General features: G+C 43.1%; 1 protein-coding gene across 8 annotated transcripts in view; it reads left to right on the top strand.

Moving 5' to 3' along the window:
• SMARCA2 (SWI/SNF related BAF chromatin remodeling complex subunit ATPase 2) overlaps positions 1-18,744 on the top strand; it is a 192,762-nt gene extending 174,018 nt beyond the window's left edge. For 5 of the 8 annotated variants that reach the window (XM_080819931.1, XM_080819933.1, XM_080819932.1 and 2 more), the window contains exons 33-34: positions 16,554-16,696; positions 17,751-18,744. In XM_080819931.1, coding sequence (XP_080676057.1) covers positions 16,554-16,696; positions 17,751-17,786 — 179 coding nt within the window. In that variant the 3' untranslated portion in view covers positions 17,787-18,744. The remainder of the gene's footprint in view (positions 1-16,553; positions 16,697-17,750) is intronic. The other 3 variants (XM_080819935.1, XM_080819937.1, XM_080819938.1) reach the window with 1 other exon arrangement.
• The last annotated feature ends 918 nt before the right edge of the window (positions 18,745-19,662 follow it).

Raw genomic sequence — 19,662 nt, 5'->3', positions numbered from 1 at the left:
TTATTGAAGAGACTGTCTTTTCCCCATTATATAGTTTTGCTTCTTTTGACCATATAAGCGTAGGTTTATCTCAAAGCTCTCATCCTGTTCCATTCATCTATGTGTCTGTTTTTTTGCCAGTACCATACCATTTTCCTTACTGTAGACTTGTAGTATAGTCTGAAATCAGGGAGCTTGCTACCTCTGGCTTTGTTTTTTTTTTTTTTTAATTTTTTATTTATTTTCAGCGTAACAGTATTCATTGTTTTTTCACCACACCCAGTGCTCCATGCAATCTGTGCCCTCCCTAATACCCACCACCTGGTTCCCCCACCCTCCCACCCCGCCCCTTCAAAACCCTCAGGTTGTTTTTCAGAGTCCATAGTCTCTCATGGTTCACCTCCCCTTCCAATTTCCCTCAACTCCCTTCTCCTCTCCATCTACCCTTGTCCTCTATATTATTTGTTATGCTCCACCAATAAGTGAAACCATATGATACTTGACTTTCTCTGTTTGACTTATTTCACTCAGCATAATCTCTTCCAGTCCTGTCCATGTTGCTACAAAAGTTGGGTATTCGTCCTTTCTGATGGAGGCATAATACTCCATAGTGTATATGGACCACATCTTCCTTATCCATTCATCCGTTGAAGGGCATCTTGGTTCTTTCCACAGTTTGGCGACCGTGGCCATTGCTGCTATAAACATTGGGGTACAGGTGGCCCTTCTTTTCACTACATCTGTATCTTTGGGGTAAATACCCAGCAGTGCAATTGCAGGGTCATAGGGAAGATCTATTTTTAATTTCCTGAGGAATCTCCACACTGTTCTCCAAAGTGGCTGCACCAGTTTGCATTCCCACCAACAGTGTAAGAGGGTTCCCCTTTCTCCACATCCTCTCCAACACACGTTGTTTCCTGTCTTGCTAATTTTGGCCATTCTAACTGGTGTAAGGTGGTATCTCAATGTGGTTTTGATTTGAATCTCCCTGATGGCTAGTGATGATGAACATTTTTTCATGTGTCTGGTAGCCATTTGTATGTCTTCCTTGGAGAAGTGTCTGTTCATATCTTCTGCCCATTTTTTAATATGATTATCTGTTTTGTGTGTGTTGAGTTTGAGGAGTTCTTTATAGATCCTGGATATCAACCTTTTATCTGTACTGTCATTTGCAAATATCTTCTCCCATTCCGTGGGTTGCCTCTTTGTTTTGATGACTGTTTCTTTTGCTGTGCAGAAGCTTTTTATCTTGATGAAGTCCCAGAAGTTCATCTTTGCCTTTGTTTCCTTCGCCTTTGGAGACATATCTTGAAAGAAGTTGCTGTGGCTGATATCAAAGAGGTTACTCCCTATGTTCTCCTCGAGGATTCTGATGGATTCCTGTCTCACGTTGAGGTCTTTTATCCATTTCGAGTTTATCTTTGTGTACGGTGTAAGAGAATGGTCGAGTTTCATTCTTCTACATATCGCTGTCCAGTTTTCCCAGCACCATTTATTGAAGAGACTGTCTTTTTTCCACTGGATATTTTTTCCTGTTTTGTCAAAGATTATTTGACCATAGAGTTGAGGGTCCATATCTGGGCTCTCTACTCTGTTCCACTGGTCCATGTGTCTGTTTTTATGCCAGTACCATGCTGTCTTGGTGATCACAGCTTTGTAGTAAAGCTTGAAATCAGGTAACGTGATGCCACCAGTTTTATTTTTGTTTTTCAACATTTCCTTAGCAATTCGGGGTCTCTTCTGATTCCATACAAATTTTAGTATTATTTGCTCCAGCTCTTTGAAAAATACTGGTGGAATTTTGATCGGAATGGCATTAAAAGTATAGATTGCTCTGGGCAGTATAGACATTTTAACGATGTTTATTCTTCCCATCCAAGAGCATGGAATGGTCTTCCATCTTTTTGTGTCTTCTTCAATTTCTTTTAGGAGTGTTCTGTAGTTCCTCAAGTACAGATCTTTAACCTCTTTGGTTAGGTTTATTCCGAGGTATCTTATGGTTTTTGGTGCTATAGTAAATGGAATCGATTCTCTAATTTGCCTTTCTGTATTTTCATTGTTAGTGTATAAGAAAGCCACTGATTTCTGGACATTGACTTTGTATCCTGCTACATTACTGAATTGCTGTATGAGTTCTAGTAGTTTGGAGGTGGAGTCTTTCGGGTTTTCCATATAAAGAATCATGTCATCTGCGAAGAGAGAGAGTTTGACTTCTTCCTTGCCAATCTGGATACCTTTTATTTCTCTTTGTTGTCTGATTGCTGTTGCTAGGACTTCTAATACTATGTTGAACAAGAGTGGTGAGAGTGGGCATCCTTGTCGTGTTCCTGATCTCAATGGGAAGGCTGCAAGCTTTTTCCCATTGAGGATGATATTTGCTGTGGGTTTTTCATAGATAGATTTGATGAAGTTCAGGAATGTTCCCTCTATCCCTATAATTTGAAGCGTTTTAATCAGGAACGGATGCTGGATTTTGTCAAAAGCTTTTTCTGCATCAATGGAGAGGATCATGTGGTTCTTCTCTCTTCTCTTATTGATTTGTTCTATCACATTGATTGATTTGCGAATGTTGAACCATCCTTGTAACCCAGGGATGAATCCTACCTGGTCATGGTGGATAATCTTTTTAATGTGCTGTTGGATCCTGTTTGCTAGGATCTTGTTGAGAATCTTAGCATCCATATTCATCAGTGATATCGGTCTGAAATTCTCCTTTTTGGTAGGGTCTTTGCCTGGTTTGGGGATCAGGGTAATGCTGGCTTCATAAAAAGAGTCTGGAAGTTTTCCTTCTGCTTCAATTTTTTGAAACAGCTTCAGGAGAATAGGTATTATTTCTTCTTTGAAAGTTTGATAGAATTCCCCAGGGAATCCGTCAGGTCCTGGGCTCTTGTTTTTTGGGAGGTTTTTGATCACTGCTTCAATCTCGTTACTAGATATCGGTCTATTCAGGTTGTCAATTTCTTCCTGGTTCAATTTTGGGAGTTTATAGTTTTCCAGGAATGCATCCATTTCATCTAGGTTGCTTAGCTTATTGGCATATAACTGTTGATAATAGCTTCTGATGATTGTTTCTACTTCCTTGGTGTTAGTTGTGATCTCTCCCTTTTCATTCTTAATTTTATTAATTTGGGCTTTCTCTCTTTTCTTTTGGATTAGTGTGGCCAATGGTTTATCGATCTTATTGATTCTTTCAAAAAACCAGCTTCTAGTTTCGTTGATACGTTCTACTGTATCTCTGGTTTCTACCTCGTTGATCTCTGCTCTAATCTTGATTATTTCCCTTCTTACGTGTGGAGTTGGTTTGATTTGTTGTTGATTCTCCAGTTCTTTAAGGTGTAGAGACAGCTGGTGTATTCTGGATTTTTCAATTTTTTTGAGGGAGGCTTGGATGGCTATGAATTTCCCCCTTAGGACCGCCTTTGCTGTATCCCATAGGTTTTGGAGTGAAGTGTCTTCGTTCTCATTGGTTTCCATAAATTGTTTAAGTTCTTCTTTGATCTCCTGGTTGATCCAAGCATTCTTAAGCAAGGTGGTCTTTAGCTTCCAGGTATTTGAGTTCCTTCTGAACTTTTCCTTGTGATTGAGCTCCAGTTTCAAAGCATTGTGATCTGAGAATATGCAGGGAATCATCTCAGTCTTTTGGTATCGGTTGAGCCCTGATTTGTGACCCAGTATGTGGTCTATTCTGGAGAAGGTTCCATGTGCACTTGAGAAGAATGAGTATTCTGTTGTTTTAGGGTGGAATGTTCTGTATATATCTATGAGGTCCATCTGGTCCAATGTATCATTCAATGCTCTTATTTCTTTATTGATTTTCTGCGTCGATGATCTGTCTATTTCTGAGAGAGGCGTGTTAAGATCTCCTACTATTAAAGTATTCATATCAATATGACTCTTTATCTTGATTAATAGTTTTCTTATGTAATTGGCTGCTCCCATATTGGGGGCATAGATATTTACAATTGTTAGATCATCTTGGTGGATAGTCCCTTTAAGAATGATGTAGTGTCCTTCTGTATCCCTGACTACCGTCTTTAGTTTAAAATCTAATTTATCTGATATGAGAATCGCTACCCCGGCCTTCTTTTGAGGCCCATTGGCGTGAAAGATGCTTCTCCATCCCTTCACTTTCAGTCTGGGTGTATCTTTAGGTTCAAAATGGGTCTCTTGTAGACAACATATGGATGGGTCCTGTCGTTTTATCCAATCTGCAACCCTGTGTCGTTTTATGGGTGCATTTAGGCCATTCACATTGAGAGTGATTATTGAGAGATACGTTTTTATTGACATTGTGTTATCTTTGAAGTCTTTCTTTCTGTCGATTGTCTCTATATTTCTGTTCAATGCTATTCTTAGGATTTTTCCTCTTTTATAGAACCCCCCTTAATATTTCCTGCAGTGTCGGCTTGGTGGTTGCATAGTCTTTCAAGCCTTGCCGGTCTTGGAAACTCTTTATCTCTCCATCCATTTTGAATGTCAGTCTTGCTGGATAAAGTATTCTTGGCTGCATGTTCTTCTCATTTAGTGCCCTGAATATATCTTGCCAGCCCTTTCTGGCTTGCCAGGTCTCTGTGGACAGGTCTGACGTTATTCTGATGGGCTTTCCTCTGTACGTAAGGAGCTTCTTTGTCCTAGCGGCTTTCAAGAGATTGTATCTACAATTATGATTCCTCAATTTTACTATGAGGTGCCTGGATGTTTTTTTTGAATTTATAATCTTGGGGGGGGACCTTTCTACTTCTAGTACATGAACACTTGTTCCATTCGCAAGATTGGGAAAATTTTCATGAAAAACTTGTTCCACTATATCTTCTAGACTTCTTTCTTTCTCCTCCCCTTCAGGGATTCCAATAATTCTGACATTGGAACGTTTCATGGCATCATTTATTTCCCTGATTCTGTTTTCGTGGCTTCTAAGCTGTTTGTTCCAGGCTTCCTCCTGATCCTTTCTCTCTATTTGTTTGTCCTCCAGATCACTAATTCTATCTTCTGTCTCAGTTACCCTAGCTTTTAGAGAATTTAGATTAGATTGGAACTCATTGAGAGCGTTGTGAACCTCATCCCTGGTGGCCTTCAGCTCTGCGCTAACATTATGAACCTCCTCTCTGGTCGCTTTCAATTCTGCCCTAATCAATTCTGTTTGGTCATCCATGGCTTTCTCCAACCTAGCTATTGCCTGGATAATTGTTAGCCTGAATTCTCTTTCTGACATATTGTCTATGTTGATAGCCGTTAGCTCTGTTGCAGAAGGCCCATCCTCTGTATTTTTCTTCTGTTGGGGATTCCTCCTCCTAGTCATTTTGGTGAGAGATGACTGGACAGATGTAGCTGGATGTATTGACCGTGGTGCAGTCAAGGTGCACCCTGGAACGCTTCTGAGCACTCAGGATTCCCCACCCAAATGAGAGAAAAAAGAAAAGAAAAAGAAAAAAGAGGGAGAGAGAGAGACAGGAAAAAAAGGGAAGATAAAAGTGAAGGTTCAGCCCAAATGGGCCCCAGGGTAAGGTTTATGACGTATACAAACAAAAACAGACAAACAAAAAGACTGATAAAAGTATATGACGAGAGAAAAAAAAAATATATATATATATATAAGCAAAAAAAAGGAGGATCCTCGTCAAGAAGAACCCCAAGTATAAGATTTATATACTATCCGGACAAACATAAATACACAGAGACACTGGCAGAAGAAAAAGATGGGAGCATGGTTATAGATTCTCGGTGTGGGCGAGGAAGGTTATTTTGATTCTTCCTGGATGTATCTTGATATCTTTGTTAAAGGACTCAACTTTCCTAAGAAAAAGGGGGATTAAAAATTGGTTCACCTATAGGGGTAGCATTGCTTGGAGAAAGGGGGTTACCTTGAAGTTTAACTCTATATGAATATTAGAAAATAAAAATAAAAAAGGAATAAACTGGACTAAACTAAATTAAAAATTTTTTTAAAAATTAAGAAAATAGAAAAGCAAAAGAAAAACACATGTGTATGTATCAAAAAATTCAGGTTAGAAGTTTATCATGGAATTTGATGTACTGGACATCTCACTGTGATGGTAAATAGGTTAAAAAATTATCTATATAAAAAAAGAAAAAAAATGAACCAGAATAGTGGGAAAGAATTAAAAATAAAAGTTGTATCTATGAAGTAGTGGTGGTTGTTCTCTTGTAGTCTTTTTTTTTTTTTTCCTGATTTGTTTTCTGGGGGAGGGGGCTGCCACGTGGGTTTTCAGTCAATGATGTTCCCTGAGTTAAGTCCTCCCGACCCCCTCAAGGGGGTGGGGTCTTAGAAAAAACGTTTTTTTTCAGGTTTTTGTTCTCTGGAGGTTTTTATGTTTGTTCACTTCTTTTCTCTCACCTTGACAGCTTTTGCTGGTTTTTGGAGGTTTAGAGGAAAGAAAACTGCACCCCAACCTCCCTCTCAGAGAGAAGCCTCAGTCTGCTCCCCTGCAGGTGCTGCAGCCGCTGGGCCGCTGGCAGAGCAGGTTCTGAGTCACGGTCCCTGGGGACGCAGGATCTCCTGCTTGTACGCAAAACCAAGGCAGCTGTGGCTGTCTGGGCAGCTCCAGACCGCCAGAGAGGTTCCAAGCAGTGATCGCACACTGAGATTTTCCCGCTGGCTGGGGCTAAGAGCTCAGGTCTTGCGTGCACCTCTCCCAGGGGATGGTTTGGGGCGCGGCACCTCCAGCTCTATCGGCTCTATCGCCGCGTGGGTCTATCGCCGCGTGGGTCCCAGAACACCAGGCTGGGCGTGCACCTCTCTCAGGGGTGGTTGAGGCACGCGCGCATCTCCAGTAAGGTGCGCGTTCTGCTGTCTGGTGTGGCTCCCAGCCCCTCACGGGAGCCGGACTCCACCCGTTCTCGGGCGCACTGGCGGCTCTGGGACAAAGACCAGGTTTCTCCGCCGCACTCTCCGGCTCAGCGCCAGGGGATGCTGCCCTGGGTCTGGGGACTTAAGCCCCTATCCCTATCCGCCCTGATTCCCACAATTTCCCCGCTCGAGTCTTTGCTCTTTTGAGTGCTTTCAACAAGACTCCAAGTTAATGCTGGTCCCCAGATGCCGGGCACTCTCGTATTGGGGTATTATTTTCCAGTCGGTCGCCTCTGGTGGCTCCCTCCCCCTTTTGTTTATCTTCCGATATCAGTCCGACGTTCCCACTCCACTTTACCTGCCCACTGGCGTCTTCTGGCCCCCGTAGAGATCCAGACGTGTATAATTCTGATCTCAGGCTGATTTCATGGGTGATCGGAGTTCTTTGGTAGGTAATCAGCTCACTTTAGGGTGCAGGTTGAAAAGGCGCCTCCTCCTACTTCCCCGCCATCTTGTCTCCCCGTTCTGGCTTTGTTCTTTATTAAGATTGCTTTGGCTATTTGATGTCCTTTGTGGTCCATACAAATTTTAGGACTTTTTTGTTCTAGTTTTCTGGAAAAATGCCATTCGTGTTCTTATGGGGATGGTATTGAATCTTTAGATTGCTGTGGACAATATGGACATTTTAATAACACTAAGCTTTCTAATCCATGAGCATGGTATATCTTTCCATTATTTGTGTCATCTTCAGTTTCTCTCATCAATGTCTTAGAGTTTTCAGAGTACCAGTCTTTCATCTCTGGTTAAATTCATCCCTAGGTATTCTTATATCTTTGGTGCAATTGCAGGTAGGACTGTTTTCTAGATTTCTCTGATAGATCATTAGTCCTATATGGAAACAAAAGATTTCTGTCTTAATTTTGTAACCTACTACTTTGCCAGATTCATTTATGCATTCCAATAGTGTATCAGTGGAGTGTTTACATTTTGCTATATATAGCATCATGCCCTCTATCAATAGTGACAGTTTTATTTATTATCCTTCAATAACTGCTCTGGTTAGGACTTCCAATACTATGTTGAATAAAAGTGGCAAAAGTAGGCATCCTTAGCTTGTTGCTGATCTCAGGGGAAGAGCTCTGTTTTTCAATATTTGAATAGGTTGTTACCTGTGGGTTTTTTGTATATGGTCTTCATTATGTTGAATTATGTTTCCTCTATACCTGCTTTAAGAATCTCTATCATAAATGGCTGTTGAATTTTATCAAATGTGTTTTTGGCATCTACTGAGATGTGTTCATCCTTCGTTATGTTAATGTGGTGTAGCACATTGTGGATTTGAACCATCCTGCCTCCCTGAAAAAGATCCCACTTGACTGTGGCATGTGAGCTTTTCATGCATTGTTGAATTCAGTTTGCTAACATTTTCTTCAGAACTTTTGCATCTGTGTCTTTCACGTATATTGGCCTGTATTTTCTTTTCTTGTGCTGTGTCTGTGTGGTATCAACATAATGCTGCCCCTGTTAAATGGATTTGAAAACATTACTTCTTTAATTTTTGGAATAAATTGAGAAGAATGGGTTATAACTGTTAAGTGGTTGGTAGAATAACCCTGCAAGAACTTTCTGGTCCTGGACTTTGGGGGGTTTTTAATTACTGATTCAATTCCATTACTTGGATTTGCTCTATTCAGATTTTCTACTTCTTCCTAATGAAGGCTTGGAAGATAGTTTCTAAGAACTGATCCATTTTTTTCTGTTTTCCAGGTTGTTGGCATATAGTTGTTTACAGTAGTTGCTTATGCTCCATTGCATTTCTGATGTTATTTAAGCCCTCTTTTGATAAATCTGGCCAGAGTTTTATCAGTTTTGTTTATCATTTCAAAAACTGAACTTTTAGTTACATTGATACTTTTTTTTTCTTTTTGCCACAATTTCACTAATTTCCTGACTTCTTTCCTTTCTTTTCTTCCACTAACCTTGGGCTATATTTTTCTAGATGCTTGTTTATTTGGGATTCTTCTTGTTTCTTGCAGTAGGCTTGTGTTGCTATGAACTTCCGTCTTAGAACTACTTATGTTGCATACACAGATTTTGAAACCTTGCATTTCCGATTTTCATTTGTGCAAGAGACTTTATTTACTTTTTGATTTCTTTTTTGACTCACAGGTTGCTCAGAGTGTTTAGAATCCACAACTTTGTGTTTTTTTCCCATTTCTCTCTTGTGATTTCTAGTTGCATACTTTTGTAGTTAAAAATAGAAGGTGCTATCCGTGATTCCATTCTTCTTAGATGTTTTGAGAAATGTTCTGTGGCCCAACATGTTATCATGTTGCATGTGCCCTTGAGGAGAATGTACCTTCTCCCATTTTCGGATGGAATGTTCTCTAAACATATGTTAACTTTATGTGATCTCATGTGTCATGTAAGGCCATTAACTGATGTAAGCGAGATAATGAGGTCCCCTACTTTTCTTGTAGTACTGTCCTTTTCTTCCTTTATATCCTTTAATATTTGCTTCATGTATTTAGGTGTTCCTATATCGGGTGCATAAATATTTATGAGTGTTCTATCTCCTGGATTGACCTTTTTATCACCTTAGTATAGTCTTCGTTTAAGTCTGTTTTGTCTGATCTAACTGTTGCTGCTCACAGTTTCAATTTGCTTGGAGTATTTTGTTTTCCATCCCTTCCCTCTCAGTCCGTGTGGCTGTAGAGCTGGAGAAAGCGTCTGGTAAGCAGTGGAGAGTTGGCTCTTGTTTCTGTTGATCCAGTCAGTCAACACATCTTTTGATTGGCCCGTTTAGCCCATTTATGTTTAAATTAACTTTTTTAAAATTAATTTTTTTTATTAAAGTATAATGTATTATTTGTTTCAGGGGTACGGGTCTGTGAATCATCAGTCTTACATAATTCACAGCAATCACCATAGCACATACCCTCCCCAATATCCATCACCCAGCCACCCCATCCCTCCCATCCCCCTCCACTCTAGCAACCTCAGTTTGTTTCCTGAGATTAAGAGTCTCTTAAGGTTTTTCTCCCTCCCCGGTCCCATCTTGTTTCATTTTTCCCTCCCTTACCCCTATAAACCCCTGCCTTGCCTCTCAAATTCCTCATATGATCATATGATAATTGTCCTTCTCTGATTGACTTATTTCAATTTGCATAATACCCTCTAGTTCCATCCACGTTATTGCAAATGGTAATATTTCATTTCTTTTGATGACTGCATAGTATTCCATTGTATATATATACCACATCTTCCTTATCCAATCATCTGTGGATGGACATCTAGGTTCTTTCCATAGTTTGGCTATTGTGGACATTGCTGCTATAAACATTTGGGTGCACATGCCCCTTGGGATCACTACATTCATATCTTAGGGTAAATACTCAGTAGTGAAATTGGTGGGTCGTAGGGTAGCTCTATTTTCAACTTTTTGAGGAACCTCCATACTGTTTTCCAGAGTGGCTGCACCAGGTTGCATTCCCACCAACAGTGAAGGAGGGTTCCCCTTTCTCCGCATCCTCGCCACCATCTGTCATTTCCTGGCTTGTTCAATTATAGCCATTCTGACTGGTGTGAGGTGGTCTCTCACTGTGGTTTTGATTTGTATTTCCCTGATGCCGAGTGATGTGGAGCACTTTTTCTTGTGTCTGTTGGCCATCTGGATGTCTTCTTTGCAGAAATGTCTGTTCATGTCTTCTGCCCATTTCTTGATTGGATTCTTTGTTCTTTGGGTGTTGAGTTCAATAAGTTCTTTCTAGATTTTGGATACTAGGCTTTTATGTGATATGTCATTTGCTAATATCTTCTCCCATTCTGTCAGTTGTCTTTGGTTTTGTTGACTGTTTCCTTTGCTGTGCAAAAGCTTTTTATCCTGATGGAGTCCCAGTAGTTCATTTTTGCCCTTGCTTCCCTTGCTTTTGGAGATATTTCTAGGAATAAGTTGCCGCGGCTGAGGTCGAAGAGGTTGCTGCCTGTGTTCCCCTCAAAGCTTTTGATGGATTCCTTTCTCACATTGAGGTCTTTCATCCATTCTGAGTCTGTTTTTGTGTGTGGTGTAAGGAAATGGTTCAGTTTCATTCTTCTGCATGTGGCTGTCCAATTTTCCTGACACCATTTGTTGAAGAGGCTGTCTTTTTTCCACTGGACGTTCTCTCCTGCTTTGTCCAAGATGAGTTGACCATAGAGTTGAGGGTCCATTTCTGGGCTCTCTATTTTGTTCCATTGATCTATGTGTCTGTTTTTGTGCCAGTACCATACTGTCTTGATGATGACAGCTTTGTAATAGAGCTTGAAGTCTGGAATTGTGATGCGGCCTACTTTGGTTTTCTTCTTCAACATTCCTCTGGTTACTCAGGGTCTTTTCTGGTTCCATATAAATTTTAGGATTATGTCTTCCATTTCTTTGAAAAAAAAATTGGTGGTATTTTGATAGGGATTGCATTAAATGTGTAGACTGCTTTAGGTAGCATAGACATTTTCACCATAGTTGTTCTTCCAATCCATGAGCATGGAATGTTTTTCCATTTCTTTGTGTCTTCTTCAGTTTCTTCCATGAGTACTTTATAGTTTTCTGAGTACAGATTCTTTGCCTCTTTGGTTAGATTTATTCCTAGTTATCTTACGGTTTTGGGTGCAATTGTGAATGGGATCGACTCCTTAATTTCTCTTTCTTCTGTCCTGCTGTTGGAGTATAGAATGCAACTGATTTCTGTGCATTGATTTTATATCCTGACACTTTACTGAATTCCTGTATGAGTTCTAGCAGTTTTGGAGTGGAGTCTTGGGTTTTCCACATAAAGTATCATATCATCTGCAAAGAGTGAGAGTTTGGCTGCTGCTTTGCTGATTCGGATGCTTTTTATTTCTTTTTGTTGTCTGATTGCCGAGGTTAGGACTTCTAGTACTATATTGAGTAGCAGTGGTGATAACGGACATCCCCGCCGTGTTCCTGACCTTAGCGGAAAAGCTCTCAGTTTTTCTCCATTAAGAATGATACTCGCTGTGGGTTTTTCATAGACGGCTTTGATGATATTGAGGTATATGCCCTTTATCCCTACACTTTGAAGAGTTTTGAGCAAGAAAGGATGCTGTACTTTGTCAAATGCTTTCTCAGCATCTATTGAGAGCATCATATGGTTCTTGTTCTTTCTTTTATCAAGGTATTGTGTCCCATTGATTGATTTGCAGATGCTGAACCAACCTGCAGCCTAGGAACTCTTGATAGCTATGTGCTGATTGCTATTTTGTTAGTTGCGTTCTGGAGTTGTTGTGGTTCCTCTCCGCACCTTTCTTCTCTTACATCTCTTCATCTGTGGTTTCTTGACTCTGTTTAGTGGTCTCCGTTGTTCTCTTGATCGTCTGTGTATTGACTGGAGGCTTCCACTTTGTGTGGCCAGGCGACTTTTAAACACAGTCTACTTTAAGTTTAGTATATGTTAAAACTTAAGCTATTATAAAGTTCTACATTTTTAATGTCCCCTCTGCACATTTAGGATTTTTTTTAAAGATTTTATTCATTTGAGAGACTGAGCGAGAATACAAGTAGGGAGAGGGGCAGAGGGAGAAGCAGACTCCCCACTGAGCAGAGCATCTGACGTGGGACATAATCCCAGAACCCTGGGATCATGACCTGAGTCGAAGGCAGACGCTTAACTGACTGAGCCACCCAGGCACCTCTCCACGTTTTATGTTTTCAGTGTCACATTTTATATCTCTTTATCTTGTGTGTATACTTGTGTATCTCAACTAATTACTGTAGTTATAGTTACTTTTATCATTTTTATCTTTTGACCTTCATACTAACTTTACTTACAAGTGATCAGTTCACTACATTTGCTATATATTTACCGGTGAGATTTATTATTTGCACCTTCTGTTTTTAGCCAAAAAAAAGTCCCTGTAACGTTTCTTAAGAAAGCGTGTTTGATGTCAACGAGCTTTACTTGGTGCTTGTCTGGAAAACATTTTTCTCTCTCCAGTTCTGAATAATAAATTCACCAGGCTCAGTGTTCCTGGTTGCCCCCCCCCTTTTTTTTTCTTCCTTTGAGCCCTTTGCATGTATCTGCCACTCCCTTCTGTGGTAGAAAGTCTGCTGAAAACTTTGCAGCTACTCTGAGGGGGTTTCCATTGTATTTCCCATGCCCGCAGTTGGGTTTCGGTCCGTCTTCCGTGGAACTTGCCTCTTGGAGCTTCCGCTTCAGGCACTGCCTGCTGGAGCTCCATCTATGACCTTTATTGGCTGCTGATGGGTATTCTCCGCCTCTTTGTGGAAGTTCTCAGCGTGTTCATCCATCCTCCTGCCCTGTTCAGTGAGCACTTTTATGGCCATTATTTATTTTCAATTCCTCTTCTGAAAAAGTCCTCATTAAAGGGTATCCCTAACTGAGGTTTCACCTTCCTCTTTCATTTGGAACCCATTCCTGATTCTGTTTTCCTTGACTCGGCGTTGGTTTCGATGTACTAAATCATCACTTCTCCGACTCTTGACGGAGTAGCCTCTCAGTGGAGATGAAACTTCTTCAGCCCAGCCTCCTGGCTGGCTCTCTCACCTTCGTGATGGTCCAGGCAGCCCATTTTTAGGGGTTCCCTGTCGTTAAGATTGTGCCAAGGACCAGTCATCGTCTCAAAGGGGAGGATCTCCGTGAGCATCTTGGTTCAGGCGCTTAAATGCCAGACCCTCAGGCAGCAACCTGTCAGATAGGTAACCCTATAGCGTGCCGCTGGGTCACAAGCCGAAGCCTGCTGGCCCCCAGGGGCGGGCGACCTCGAGACGGCCCCTGGCTAGCAGTCATGGAAACCCAGGGTGCTAGAATGGTCTGAAAACTGCCCTTTGGGAGACACTTTCTCAAGATCACAGGAAAGGGTTACTGTCTGTCCTTAGATGGACGCGTTTGTTTCATTAGAAGCTTGTCCCTCAGACCGTCCCTGTGAAGGTTAAGCTGAGAGGTCTCTGTCACCGAAAGACCGGCGTTCTTGGACTCCCAGCTTTCGTTGTGCCCTGAGGGGGTGGTAGCTGCTAGAATTGGGGTACCAGAGGAGCGTACAAGCTCCTTGCCAGGAGGTAAACAGGTATGAGGTAAACTGGTGTGAGGTAGGGGGAAAGTGCAAAGATCCCTCCATCCCTAGAGAGCACCCCAGCAGGCCTTCAAATGTGGGTCCACCTTTGGGGTGATGCTTAACAAAGAAGCCTCTTTTATGGAAGTCTGGGTGTTGCTCGGTCATTGCCTCTGTCCTGAGTCCTGGGGCAAGAGACCCATTTCTCAGCTCCCTGAAGCCTTGTGGGGTTCTTACACATGCAGCCCATGGGTGGTCAAAGTTAATGTTCCAGAGACTCCTCTCTCAGGTGCCAGTCTTAAAAGTTGGGGTGCACAGTGTCGGGGTCAAACCCTTCCCTCCTTGGGGAGAGTCTCCAGGTTTTGAGTTCCCTCCTGGTCTTGGATCACCACCCCAGGGATGGGGTTTACAGTGAGTGTCTCAGCCTCTCCTACCAGTTGGATGGGTTTTCCTTCCTTACCTGCCAGATGGCAGTCCCTCAGGTCATGTCTGGGTTTTTTCTCCTGAGGAAATTGTTCTACATGTAGCTGGAGATTGGGTGTGTCCTTGGGAGGTGAGTTCAGAATGTTCCTTTGTTCCCATCTTGAACCAGGACCTCTGCTTCTTCCTTTCTCACAACTCGGGGCTCACGTGGTCTATCTGGGATTAACTCTCCTTCTCAAAGTCAGCGGATCTGCAGCCTTCATCCCTTTGGCCGTGTCATGTCACATTTGGGGGATGAAGACAGAGACATCTCCAAAGGGCCAGCCTTGGTAATTAGCCCTTTTCATGGGTCCGTCAGGGTGGGATCATAAAGCCTTGGGACGCCGTGTACAGTGTCCCTCTGCTGGTCCAGTCTTTTTGCCTGCATGAGCCTGGCAGCCTGGCAGGTGGGTTTTCTGGAAGTCCATGTCCACGGACCCAGCCTGGTAGTTGAACAGCATCCCACACTCCAAGCTGTAATTAACTGATCTACTTGGAGAGACATTTTCTTACTTTTTCTGCCAGTCTTCTGCCCTTTTCCACCTTGCATGGATTTTTCTGTTCTCCAAATGGCAGGAAGTGCTCCACCTGTAGATAGATACTGCATTTGTTTCTATTCATCAAGATTGTTTTAAGAGGCCTTTACAGCTTTATGCATTTCTGTGAATACGTCAACCTTCTCATCCCCCGTCTTTTCTTCTTTCCCCCCATTACTCCACCCAAACAGCAGGCCCCTCTCTTTTAAGTCCACTCTGCAGCAGACATCTGGGGACAAGGGACCGAAGCCCGACGAGGAATACTGCTTTGCGTACTCGGATTTGACGGCCTCTGCCGTGTTTGGCGGGGACAGAGGGCACAGGCTGGCACTGCAGTCAGAGCACCTCTGATCTCAACTGTGTTGTCAGCCTCTGTCTCCACAGACAATTTCACTTTGGTAAATACTGTGGTGGGCTCCCCCACGTCACAAAAGTCTGAGAACCATTCCTAAGCTTCCTTCTGGAGCTATAACTCCCCCCAGGGCAGGGTCTATTTCTAGGTGCCCTGAGACCCAACAAACATGAAACATGAACAAACATGAAATTCCAGTATGACAGGTTGGAAAGAGAACCCCACATGCTCTGTGACTTCCTCCTCAAGTCCTAAAAATGGCATGTGGTGGTCACCGGTTCCAGAACAATGCGGCGGAACAGATTTTCCCTGTACCTGGGCTTCCACGCCCACCTCCGTGGCCTTGCACGATGAGCTCTCCCCGTGTTTGTATTCCTCCGGATAGCCCTGTGAAGGTGGATAGGGGTGCTGTCTTGCTGAAGTCTGATGGAACGGACCGCTTAGAAGTTGACCGTATGGCTCTACTCACCATACCTCCCCCAAATTCTGCCAGATCTGTCAACAAAGAGGTTTACAGCAGCTTTGCTTAGTACACTGGCAAACAAAGCTGGCAACTTGAGGAGCCATCAGTAGATGACAGGTTAAATCATTCATAGTGGACCCTTGAGGTAGACTATTTCCAAGCCTTGGAAAGAATTGGGCAAGTAGATACTGACAGACAGAAGTGTCCCCCCCCCCCCCAGGTGAGTATGAAGGTAGGGATGGGTCATTGGGGCGCGCATCGAGCAAGTGAATGACTGTGTGCTGCCCTTGAATTCTTTATGTTCCCTAATTATACAATTATAAACCGTAAATTGTTTGTTTCTGGAAATCATCCCCAGGAAGAGCAATCAGGAGGTACTAGCGGTGGGGGAAGGGAAGTGTTCACAATCATTTAACTTGCCATTTTGTACCTTTCTGAGCTGTTAATGTTATTCGGCTCTGAGTTTTCAAGTCAGCTGGAGTTATCCACACAGTCCCCTTGGCCTTTAAAGAAAGAAAAGGCTTTATACTTGCGTGTACTTTGTCCTAACAAAGTTCTACCGAATCAACACCCCCAACCCTCCACCAGCCAGAAAGGCGGCTCTGCTTCCCCTTCTTAGGAAGCCCCTTGTTCAACCCTGAAGCGACCGCGAAAAGGACCCCATGCTGCTGCCTTCGCTCCTGGAGCCTGTTCTGGTGAACGGTGCGCGGTGTCCTCCGGACCAAGCTGTGTGTGTGAGCAGAGCGGGTGCTAGCAGGGTGACGGCGGACAGGCATCCGTCGAGTGTTCCAGGCGCTCTGGGGACCTTCGCTTCGTGCTCTGCAGCCTGGCAGTCTTTTCAAGGACTTGCCTGCGATTCCTCACTGCTCTTTCGTTTTTTTGTCGTAGCCAAATCTGTTAAGGTGAAAATCAAGCTCAATAAGAAAGACGAGAAAGCCCGGGACAAAGGCAAAGGCAAGAAGAGGCCAAATCGGGGAAAAGCCAAGCCTGTCGTGAGTGATTTCGACAGCGACGAGGAGCAGGACGAGAATGTAAGTGCAGCCGGCTGTGGCTGAAGCCCAGAAGCCCTCTCCCTCCGGCCCTCCCGTCTAACCGCTCTTCTATCCAGAAAGGGAAAGGTAGAGACTCGGGGGAGGTTTCATTCCTGAGGGCTGGGAGCTCAGCGGCCTGATCTAGGACAAAGAATTTCAAGCTTTTGGTTAGTGCCTTTTTAACTGTCTCCAAAAATGAAAAACTACTCAGTCGAGTTTCCTCTTCTCCTTTCTTACGTTCCCACTGCTTACAAATACAGTTTTCTCGATGGCTGCCTATTTTTAATCTCGGAAAAATTCAGGAGCAGGGATGGGACAGGCCCTGAAACACTTGCCTTCCCTTGTGATGTCATCTCTAACACTCGTGGGGGCCCCCAAGGAGCGCTGTTACTTGCAATGTATCAAGAAGCCCGGGCCCCGGTTAGGTGTGTTTGGCTCTCTGCCAACAGCAGAGGTGGGATTCAGACCCCAACAGTGTGACGGGCGGGTCAGGGGCACCGTCCCGGATGTGGGTGACACGTGCCAGTGGCCTCCATTGTATTCCCTTTCCAGGAGACCTCAGGTTCCTCATCACACACATCCCCCTTCAGCGCACTGCCATTTGGGTCCGATGAAAAACATTTGCGAACCCTTCATGCCACCCCACCCAGCCTTCACCCTGGGCCCAGACTTTTTCAGATGCATTTAAAATGCTGTGTTTTCTTTCAAAGACTTACCTGTGAGTTGACATCGAATGCATGGTCCTTTTGACCTCTGGTGAATTTTCTAAACCCAATGCACTAAAAATAAGTTAATAGCCTTGACCTTCTCATGCCAAGGCAGAAGAAAACGAAACAGCAGTACAGATGGGGGGTAGTGCTTTGGGATTCCCAGCAGAAGCTCCCCTTTGGACCTTGGATTTCTCTCAGGGGTCCTGCCACCTTGCCCGAGAATGTGGAGATGTGGGTTAACCCTTTCCAAAATGCCATTTCCATTCTACTTTCCCTCGGGAGGGTCTATTACACCTTTTTCTTACGTGTGATTTCATACCTTTTTATCATATTTTAATTTTTAGGAACAGTCAGAAGCAAGCGGGACTGATGATGAGTGATCAGTATGGACCTTCCCCCACTCCCCCCACCTCGGTAGAACTGAACTCCTTCCTCCCCCTCTCATTTCTACCCAGTGAATGCATTTGTCCTACGGGCACTGGGTTGTTTCTGTATCATCCTCATCTATCAACTAGCTTTAGGATAGTGCCCGACAAACATATGATATCATGGTGTAAAAACACAACACGCACAGACACGCACATAGACACACACACACACACAAATACTTGTAACATATTGTGACCAAATGGGCCTCAAAGATTCAAAGATTAAAACAGACAAAGCTTTTGATGGAAAATATGTGGGTGGATAGTATATTTCTATGGGTGGGTCTAATTTGGTAACGGTTTGACTGTGCCTGGTTTTACCACCTGTTCAGATGAAAAGTGGTTTTTTTTTTTATTTTTTTGGGTTTTTTTTTGTTATTTTGTAGAACTGATAACCAGGAGAAGCCATTAAAAGCCACTGGTTATTTTATTTTTCATCAGGCAATTTTCAAGGTTTTAATTTGTTCGGTTTTTTTTTTTTTTTTACACTGTGGTACATATAAGCAACTTTACTAGGTGATAAATGTACAGTAGTTAGACTTCACCTGCATAGACATTTTTTCCATTTTATGCTCTATGATCTGAAAAAATGCTTTTTGAACTGTATAAGATTTATGTCTACTGTAAACATTGCTTAATTTTTTCTTTGCTCTTGATTTAAAAAAAAGTTTTGTTGAAAACGCTATTGAATATTGCAATCTCTCTAGTGTATTGGATGGCTTCTTTTGTCCACCTGATCTCCTGCGTTACCGATGTGTATCGTCTCCTTCTCCCTAAAGTGTACTTAATCTTTGCTTTCTTTGCACAATGTCTTTGGTTGCAAGTCATAAGCCTGAGGCAAATAAAATTCCAGTAATTTCCAAGAATGTGGTGTTGGTGCTTTCCTAATAAAGAATTTAGCTCAACAAGCACTGCGTCCTATTTTTTGAGTTCTAGGGGGTTGAAACCCTTGCCTGAGTGAAGGTCTCTTGCGGAGGGCTGGGTAGGCTCTGGCCATGGACTACTTGATCAGGGGTGGGGAGAAAACAAAACGGAGCAGAGAGCCACTCTCCTGGAACGAACCAGGCTTGTTGCAAAGGAGAAGAGCCCATCATCTCCACCACTAGGAGACATGTAGCCAGGGACCAAGCCACGCTAAGCCCAGCTCAACCGTAATTAGGGCTTTAAAGTCTGTTTCTAGCCAGCCCATCTGTATGGGAACACAGATTTATCCTGTGCTATAATATGGTATGGAACACACCTGTGGTAATAGCTTTTGATTTTGAAAGATTTCACAAGCGCTCAAGGGAAAGACGGGTTCCATGCACGCCTATGCTCTCCTACAAAGACATAACCATGGTTGTTACTACTTTGTTCTCCTCCCCTTTTCATTAAACCATTTTGAAATTAAGTCCCAACCATCATAACACTTCACCCCAAAATACGTCAGCATGAACCTCTGTACAATTCAATCCATCCCTCTGGTTTCCACAATCCTACTTTCATACCAGAGGGAATTAACAGGGTACCTGGGTGGCTGAGTTAGTTAAGCGACTGCCTTCAGCTCGGGTCGTGATCTCAGAGTCCTGGATCGAGTCCCGAGTCGGGCTCTCTGCTCAGCAGGGAGCCTGCTTCTCCCTGCTGCTCTGCCTGCTTGTGTGTGCGCGCTCGCTCTCTCTCTCTCTCTCTCTCTCTCTCTAAAAAAGGAAAAGGGGGGAATGAACAACAGTTTCCTAATATCTCCTGTGTTATCATGTTTCCCCGATTGTCACAAAACTGTCTTGCATTTATTGTTTTGAAAACTTTTCAAAGAAGGTTAACGCCTTCTTCCTTATGGAATTCATGACTC

This window comes from Martes martes (assembly GCF_963455335.1).
Source record: "Martes martes genome assembly, chromosome: 12".
Taxonomy (NCBI): Eukaryota; Metazoa; Chordata; class Mammalia; order Carnivora; family Mustelidae; genus Martes; species Martes martes.
Note: the sequence above shows the minus strand (reverse complement) of the source record. Positions and strands in the feature narration are given on the sequence as shown.